The 8,887-nt window shown below is 44.1% G+C and overlaps 2 protein-coding genes across 2 annotated transcripts; both read left to right on the top strand.

The window, feature by feature from the left end:
* The first annotated feature begins 299 nt into the window (after positions 1-299).
* On the top strand, positions 300-5,570 carry LOC123111764 (histidine protein methyltransferase 1 homolog). The gene is made up of 8 exons (XM_044532619.1): positions 300-605; positions 680-745; positions 3,472-3,538; positions 3,612-3,712; positions 4,128-4,172; positions 4,254-4,559; positions 4,654-4,756; positions 5,207-5,570. Exons 1-8 carry the CDS (start codon positions 345-347, stop codon positions 5,287-5,289), a joined length of 1,032 nt encoding a protein of 343 aa, XP_044388554.1. The 5' UTR covers positions 300-344; the 3' UTR covers positions 5,290-5,570.
* A 221-nt stretch (positions 5,571-5,791) lies between these two features.
* LOC123111765 (uncharacterized) lies at positions 5,792-6,836 on the top strand. Its single transcript, XM_044532620.1, has one exon. The coding sequence runs from the start codon at positions 6,039-6,041 to the stop codon at positions 6,402-6,404; it is 366 nt and encodes a 121-aa protein (XP_044388555.1). The 5' UTR covers positions 5,792-6,038; the 3' UTR covers positions 6,405-6,836.
* The last annotated feature ends 2,051 nt before the right edge of the window (positions 6,837-8,887 follow it).

Raw genomic sequence — 8,887 nt, forward strand, 5'->3', positions numbered from 1 at the left:
ATATTACGCTAGGGGCCGTCAATAGTAGCCGTCTCAAATTGTTTAGAGTCTCAACCTACCGGAATTAAGGATGAACAAGTTCAGATCGACTTGTTGCCACGTTGGCAATACAAGATTAAAAAAATCCTTGGCTGGTTGGTAAAATTTTGCAAGAAATTTGGCCAAACATCCATCCAAAGCATCCCCACCCGTCCACCTCCCCTCGCGTATTCCGAGAAATTGGATCTTTTGCCTCACTTTACTTCTCCATTGGATAATTTGCCCCCTCTAAGAGGCTACCAGATGGGACTCGGGGCCACTGTCATTGAGATAATCAAAAGGTAAATCATCCAACCCTTTGTAAAATGGGGCAAATCATCCAATCCCCCGCGTATTCCGCCGCCACGCCGCCGTGGCGCCCTTCCCGCCGTCGCGAGCCGTGTCTTTCGGCAACACACACAGAGCTGCCACACGCCATGGAGGAGACCGAGGCTAAGAAACCCACCCCCGCATCCCCCCTCTTCTCCTTCTCCAACCCCAGCGCCTCCTTCGGGTTCGGGTTCGGCGCCGCGCCCGGCCCTCCCCATCCGCCTCCGCCGCCAGCTGTTGAGGTCCTCCTCTCCGAGGTATTTCTCTCTTCTTGCTATTCTCCGTGCTCTTCCCGGCGCAAGGTTCGATCTCTCCTTTGTTTGCCTTGCAGGAATCACCCGTCGCGGCCGGCAACTTGGAGCCTGTGGTGGTCGACGACTCCCTCTCGATTTACAAGGTGCGATTCAGAAATGCCCACCTTGTGTTTGCGGAAATGCCTCTGTCGCTCTGTAGTCCAGCAAGAACTGTAGAGTATGCTAGGATTCCGGTGTACAAGAAAAAGACGGGCCATAATGTATGCAATTACTTGATCACTCTGCAACCGCGTATGACGCATGACGAATGGCACGATGATCAGTTGATCATTGAGCATGCAATGCAAACATTAGGGCGGCTTTATGTTTTGGCAGCCTCGGTGCTTATTTTACTTCTGTACTACTCCCTCCGTTCCAAAATAGATGACCCAACATTATACTAAAGTTAGTACAAAGTTGAGTCATCTATTTTGGAACGGGGGGAGTAGCTCTCATTTGCATGCCAGTTGAACTGCAAAGTGCAAACACTTGAGAAATGCTTAAATACCACTGCATCCATTGTGGCATACGTGCTTTATGCTACATTGAAAGCGTAGAGCTATTACAAGTGCGAACTGAAGTGAGGATGATAGGATCAAGATCGAGCATACCAAATGAGTTTCTTTGGCTGTTGCAGAACTGTCAAGGGAGCTTGCAGTAGTTACCACTTGTGCTACTGCTAATAAAAACAGCCTGCTGTATGCGATGTTCGATTGTATTTAAAATCAGGACTGAAATTCTGCAAGTAAACAACAGTCAACAACATTTGATAAAAAACAGCATAGTATTTTGAGACTATGTTGGTTCTTAAATGCTCAGGTACATTTGTTTTCTTGGCTATCATATATGCCTTTTGATCTAATGGCTTGATTATCCCCATTGAAATTGTAGGTGAATTACACTGATAAATACTCGTACTTGAAAACACCTGATTATAAATTTGTATAGTGGTTACGGATGTATTCTCTAGTCCTGTTTAATTCGTGCAGGTTATAGTCTTTTCCACTTAGTTGGTTCTGTGACTATGAACGAAGTTGTATAGAATAATCATTTGTATTTTTGTTCTGGACTTCTTCTACTACATCATCATGGGTAAATTTTACCTTTTCCCCCTGTTTTATTGGTTATGCAAATATCTCCCTGGAGTTCAGGAAATGAGGGAGTTTGCAACAACATTTGTTGTGACCTTAAAATGGAATATATACATATTCTATTTTGGTAAGCTGTGTTGTTTGTTAGTCACCGTTGTTTAAGATTAGCCTCAGTTGAGTTACCAGGATTTTTTTTGTTAAGATTAGGGTCAGCTATCCTGCATGTACTGCATATATATACCTCATCCCATAACAGTGGCGTACACTGCACATTGTTCACGCATGCCAGGTGGCCCTAATCTCTTCCAACAGAATAAAGAGGTAGGGATAGTGTTTATCATGATGTTAGAAGTGGAGTAAGATGGCAATACCTCAAAGACAGGAAGTAATGATTTAATTAGATTCCGAGCGATCATAGATGGAATTAGGTTAAGGACTAAAAGGAGACACAGTTTAGCATTATTAATCAAGAAATAAGCAAAATTCTTTATTCTACCTCGGTTCTCAATAGGGCCTCACAACCTTGCTGTGCTGTGTGGCTGACTGTTCAAGGGCAGGCGCCCTATGTCGCTCCTCGGAGCTGTACCTGAGCAGTACCTCTTCCCAACAGAAGTTCTCTTTGTATGATTAGACTGCTGCTACAGATTGAATTCACGTTGAATAGCCTTATTTTATTCTTCGCTCGTCATGATCTTTGTTGGGCATGGATCTGTAAGTATGGAGAAAAAGCAAGACACTTTTATACTATTTGGTGTTTCTATGTTATAAGGATAAGGGTTATGATTGATCAAGAAACGATGAAATTATGAATATTGTGAGTCTGTTTGTTAATGCTCACTACATACTTGATGCTTTACCAAGGGAACATCTTCTAGGAAACCTTCTTCGGTGTCTGCTGCTAAACTCATACTACCACAGTTAACAGGCAGTCTGTTGTGTTCGATCACCTGACCTGCTGGGGGATTTTCTCGAGTTTCAGCTATACTGATGGCATCTTGATCTGCCGGTAACTCACTGTATCCGACTGCACCTTCATGGATACGCTCGATGTGAGACAAGCCTGCAGCATTGCAATTTGACAGAGGCTGCACTGCATTTCCCTGTACAGCCGACACCACCCGAGTTTCAGATTCATTAGCTTCATCACCGTCGTCAAGAAAACCTGATCCAAACAATTTTCGCAGACTTCTCTTAGCCTTCTCACTACCTGCTAGGCCTTTACTAGGAATATTAACTGGCAGGTTGCTATGTTCAATGCCATCTTCTAGGAAACCTGCTTCGGTATCTGCTGCTAAACTAGTACCACCACAATTAACTGTCAGTTTGCTTTGGTTGGTCTCCTGACCACCTGGGGGCTTTACTTGAGTTTCAGCTATACAGGTGCTCAAACATAGGAGACTTCATGAAACATTGCAGAATTTTGAATACGCTAATCTTCCCACCTTTTCTCTCCCCCGACCCCAAATGAAGAAAAGGAAAACATATTGCTTCTTTAGCCATGGAATAGTTTTCTAGGCCACGCATTGACTCTTTTCTTGTGAAATTCGGGCCAAAATGACATTGCACCCATCCACATTTGGAGCAAATATGTCACGAGGTCAACTACTGCTATTCCAAACTTATATGGAATAGTTTTATATAAAAGCTTTTCCTGTTCTTTCACCATATTCCACACGTCGTTGTTAGATTCTTATGCTGACGTAAACTAACCTGTTCTCCTCCTTCATCCTATTTATTAGGGGAGAGTTAACACCTCTGATGTTTTCGGGGTAAAAAACTCTGATTTGGTTCCAGGAAAATATGAAGGTGAAGACTGAATGCATATTGTTATTTGCAGCATGTTTTGTCTTGTGAACCTAACAATTTCCATGGGTCCTAGGTGGGTTGAAGCTGTGGGAAGGATCATTGGACTTGGTGAAAACCCTAAATTCAGACATCAAAGATGATCGATTGCTTATGGAAGGCAAACACGTACTAGAGGTGGGATACTTGCTCTAAGATTATATGTATTGTCAACATATTGTGTACACTTGGAAGTTCCATTAAATATTTATTAGATCTTGTTTCTTCCGAATGTATTTGGCCTATATTTTCTTGGTGCAATTTCTCTCTTCTCTCTCCAGCTAATCATGTATTCCCTCCGTCCGGAAATACTTGTCATCAAAATGAATAAAAGGGGATGTATCTAGACGTATTTTAGTTTGAGATACATCTCTTTTTATCCATTTTGATGACAAGTATTTTTGGACGGAGGGAGTACTCTACTAGGATATCTAGCTTACAAAGTACTGTACTACTTAAAGTCTTCTACGAGTTGTTGATATAGATAATTATAAGCTGAGAAAATGGTCCATTCAGATAGTTGCTTACATTATCTATCTCTCTGATTCTTCAGTTAGGATGTGGGCATGGCCTCCCTGGCATCTATGCAGGTTTGAAGGTATATTAATCTGTTTCCCCCTTTGGCATTTTTGAAATTATTCCTCAACTATATCAATTTATTAAAACTTCAAACTTTCAGGGTGCTGGTCTAGTTCACTTCCAAGATTTCAATGCTGAGGTCCTTAGGTGCCTTACCATCCCAAATGTAAAAGCTAATCTGTTGAAGGAATCATCTCAAGGAACATTCACATCTAGGAGTGTTGGTTTTTATGCTGGTGATTGGAGTGAAATCGACAAGTTACTTCTTCGCGGAGATGCTGTCCAGGATAAAACAACCAATCTTCACACAGGAAATGAAGGCTGTAGAGGTTATGATATCATCCTGATGGCTGAGACTGTTTATGCATTGGATTCACTTCCTAGTCTCTACAGGCTCGTCAAGAAGGTCAACATGCAAGATCTTCCTTTACTATTTTTTCTTCCATTGCTCTAGTTTGCTAAATATTAATTGTTGCTCACATCTCTAAAACCTTTTGCAGTGCTTACACTACCCTAGTGGTGTAGTTTATATGGCAGGGAAAAAGCATTACTTTGGTGTAGGTGGCGGCACAAGGCAATTTCTACGCTTGGTTAGAGAAGATGGTAAGAATTTGTTAGCCATCTGATATTTATTCATGTACCCATATTTTTCTCTGTAGTGGCATGCATATTTTGCACACTGATATGATGAAAGGTTGGAGAAAAACGTCAATACTTTTTGTACAGTAGTGGTCACAGATTTTTTTTCGTGTTTTTCCTCTACCAAACTACATGTTGTTTATAATGAATTTGCATGTCAAGATCTGTGCATTATTGCTTTGAAGCCGAGTCTCAAGCACATGTGTTTTATAAGATAGGAAAGGAACTTGCATCCTGCATGTGGAGGAGAGGATTAAACTGTCCTTCGTTAAATGCATCACATGACAGAACCATACGCCAGCTGTTTACACGCAGATGCACGACTTTGGATTCATGATGTGAATTTTGTGTTAAGAGTTGCATGTGTTGTGGTGTCCATGCATTTGCTTTACTGGTTCTTTTATTGTCCTTTAGGTACCATGCAATCGGACCTGCTTGCTGAAGTTACTGATGGTTCATCCAATGTTAGGGAGGTTTGGAAATTCTCATTCAAGTAGACTAGCATGGCCTCTGTGATTGTTGTATCAGATACAAACGTGTACCGGGCTCCATATTGGTAGAGTGCGAGCCTTGGTTTAGCCGTTTCATGGTGTTTTAATGCACTGTTAGTTTCAGGTTGATTGTTCATGAGCTCTTGAGAAGTCATACAAGTACTTGAGTCCTATCTCTGAATTACGATTCTTAAAACTGGTGTACCCTTTCCTCTGAGATGTGAATTCTCCATGATGCCCGCTTGTACCATCTCACAACTTTGACAAAAGTAGCACTTTTTATGGCCCATGGTAGCAAAGATTCTTGGGAATTCCAGTGGCAGACAGAACTGATTGAGTAGCGATAGCAACTGACAAGTCATCAAAAAGAGTAACAAGAAACAAAATCTGTGCTCCCACACTTTACCTCCTTTGTCCGGATGCCATGATACACACCATGCTTTCCTGGCAACCAGGAAATACTCCAACGTACTCCCACAAGATAATTTTGGGAGAGGTGTGAGTGAGGAAGGGACGTGGATGTGAGAGGGTGGCTAGGCCCATGTGGCACAAGGAATCAAACATTAGGGCGACCTTTGTCCTCTTGTTCATGTGTCAATGTTTCTAATTATCGGCGCCGTACCACTTTGGTCGGGGTCACTCCATGTGCAAGCTACTGCTGTGTTGTCCGTCCTCAAGATGATCTGCATCTTCCTTCCTTGTAGAGTCTACTATATCTTGGCCTTGCAGGTTGCAGCCTTTCCCCTTGAGCTGCAATGATGGGGCTGCAGGACACGGGCAGCAGCCGGAGGAGCAGCTTCTTCCAGTACCAGAGGCTGGAATGCCGGGACGACGGGGCCACCCCGCGGCCCAGGCAGCGGCGGTGGCTGCCGTCTCTGAACGGCAAGGCGGCCTGCTCCTGCTTCTTCCATCTCAAGAAGCTCAGGTGGAGCAGGATCACTTCGGTCCTCCTGCCAAGGAAGGTCTCCGAGCCCTCCTCCAAGATCCGCCATGCAAGCGTGGCGCACGCCGAGGATGCCTGCCCGAGCATCGTCTTCTTGTCGCAGTGGGGGCTGCCGGTGCTCTCCGGCCCGTCGGTGGGCGGTAACAGGGGCAAGTACCCCCGTGGGAAGGGCTACTGAGAGGCAGCAGGCTTCTGCACATTTTTCAGGTGTCGTCTCTGTTCCCAACGATATAGTATATGCGTGTGTATGGTGTGGTATATATCTAGGTATATATATCTAGCTGATCCTGTAAATCGAGTTGTGTTTGTTGCTCTCTGCCGGGAAGGATCTGAGTCTGAGATCGGGTGTGCCCTGCTGATCGATCGTGCGCAGATCCTGTGCGAAAAAATGTAGGTCGATTTAAGTTGATGTCAGGCAGAAGAACTACAGGCAAGACTCACTCACAGCGGTCCGTGTGAATTGTGTTGTGAAGATTGTCCTTGTCCCATGAACCGGTTTACATTCTGCAACGGGGATTAGACAGATAGGCACCGTCTGCAACGCATGAACCTTTGTAAGTTTGTACGCCGTGGGAAACGAACTGATTTTCGTGAAATTCCTTGGCTCCAACAAAGAAGCTCGAAATGTGTGAAAAGAGTGGCACCAATGGAATGTTGTGCTTCGCAGTTTGCTTACACTGCGGCTCTACTGCTGTTGGCCTAGGAGCGAGAAACAGTGTCCTGATTTGTGCGGCCTCTTCAGCCGTCAACTAGATGGTGGGCGGTCTCCTTTCCTCCACGACACCACACCTTCCCCGTTCTTTTCTCTCGAGGCGCACACGCTCTTAGGCCTTGTACAAAGGGAGGTGCTTCGAAAAATAAACCGAGTTTTTCTGAAGCAGCGATGCCTATTTCTACAGGAGAGACGCTTAGTTAAGCATCTATCCTGTACAAATAAACACCGGTGCTTAGGAAAGCCTGGTTTATTTCTCTAAGCACCTTGCATCGTACAATGCCTTAAAAAGCTACTGTGCTAGTACTATGGATACAACAACGTAAAAAAAAAGTACCATCAATACAACTGATGTCTTGTCTCGCTGCATTTCGGGTGCTCTTGGAACATACTAAGGCCATCTTCGACGCTGAGCGCTTGTTTAGGCGCTTGAGCAATAAAGGAAATAGAATTTTCCCTTGTTTAGGAGTGAGGGACTCCTAGTGAGCTACTTCCTCTTTCGCCTAGGGATATAGGCATTATTACAAGTTACTAGTAATAAATAAGGGAAGCGTTATCGGGTGAACGTTCTCTGGGAGCGTCTTTTTCCAGCGGACGCTTCAAACTTGCCATTAGCATCCTAAGTAAATTGCCGTGATCGAAGCTGAAACTTGTCATGTAGAAAAAAAAATGGCACAAAAATTGGTACGCTGCACAGAGAAATTGCCATATGTTTGACCGTTATCCGATGGCTTTGAGGGCTTTTACTAGGAGCCCTAAAAATCTGACATTCCCTGGATATTGGGGTCCATAAAGAATTTCTACGTAGCATCTGTGTAGTAGTCCCTTCCTCCAACGCTAACATCTATCCGTACATTCCTAGCGATTTTTAGAAAAATATGAAAGAAAATCATAAGCATCTGCTTCCCCAAGGCACGTGCTCGTATTAGTATAAATCCTGGGTTTTTCTCTGGCATCTACGATAGCATTCGTCACCAGCGATTTTGGTGTGTGAGAGAAAAAGGGATGAGGCGTCTGACGACTCGTTTTGCTCCGACGCTAGTATTTTCCCTAGTTTTGACCTGGTACCAGGTGAAAAGACCAGAATCGATGTCTTGAGCCCACATTAAGCGCCCACATTAGAAGAAGGAGTTAGTGGTCTGCACCGATACTGTTTTTACGTTCCCTACCCTGCGTCTGGGAAGTAGCATTGTTCTTTTCTTAGAAATAAAATACAGACATAACTGCTTATAAAAATGTATGTACATTCATTCTGACAAAGACACATACATACACTCTATTTTTATGAGCACCAGACGAAGGGTTAAATTAATAGTTACACAAGCACCTCATATTCTTCTGGCAATAACAACTCAAATTTGAAAAAGTTTCCCTTCCAACCGCGTCAACAACTAGGGCGAACTCTCGTCTCCAGGCTTCTCCGACAAGCTTGTGGATTCACCTTCCCTCTGCATATTGCTCTGTTGGCTGGTGGCGGGGAGGGGAATCTCCGTGCCTCCGCTCCGGGTAGTAGTTTAGGTTAGATTTTTTTTAGCTCTGGCTCTACGGATGGCGGTGCTTCTTCTTCTAGATTGTCTGTCGAGCTCCGATCCTCCCCGAGTCTTTGGGGAGACAAGGTTAAGATTTCTCGTTGTGCGTGCTCGATGGCGAGATTTGGTGTCAAATGCTTCAGATCTATTCAAGGGTTCAATGACGATGGTGACGACTGCGATTCCAGGGTGTTGGTCCTTAGGGACACATCTAAGAAGACTTGTCGACTGCCATCGACAAGGTCAAGCCAACTCCAGTAGGAAAGTGACGACAATGACATAGAGGCAGGTCGTTCTCGTGTCGGTAACGGCCGTTCGGTGGTTTAGGAACCTCCATAAGATCTCCACACAAAAAAAGAGCTAGCAAAATACAACCACACATAATAAGTCTAGTACTCTAACCACCATCTAACCATCCTC

This window comes from Triticum aestivum, chromosome 5B (genome assembly GCF_018294505.1).
Source record: "Triticum aestivum cultivar Chinese Spring chromosome 5B, IWGSC CS RefSeq v2.1, whole genome shotgun sequence".
Classification (NCBI taxonomy): domain Eukaryota; kingdom Viridiplantae; phylum Streptophyta; class Magnoliopsida; order Poales; family Poaceae; genus Triticum; species Triticum aestivum.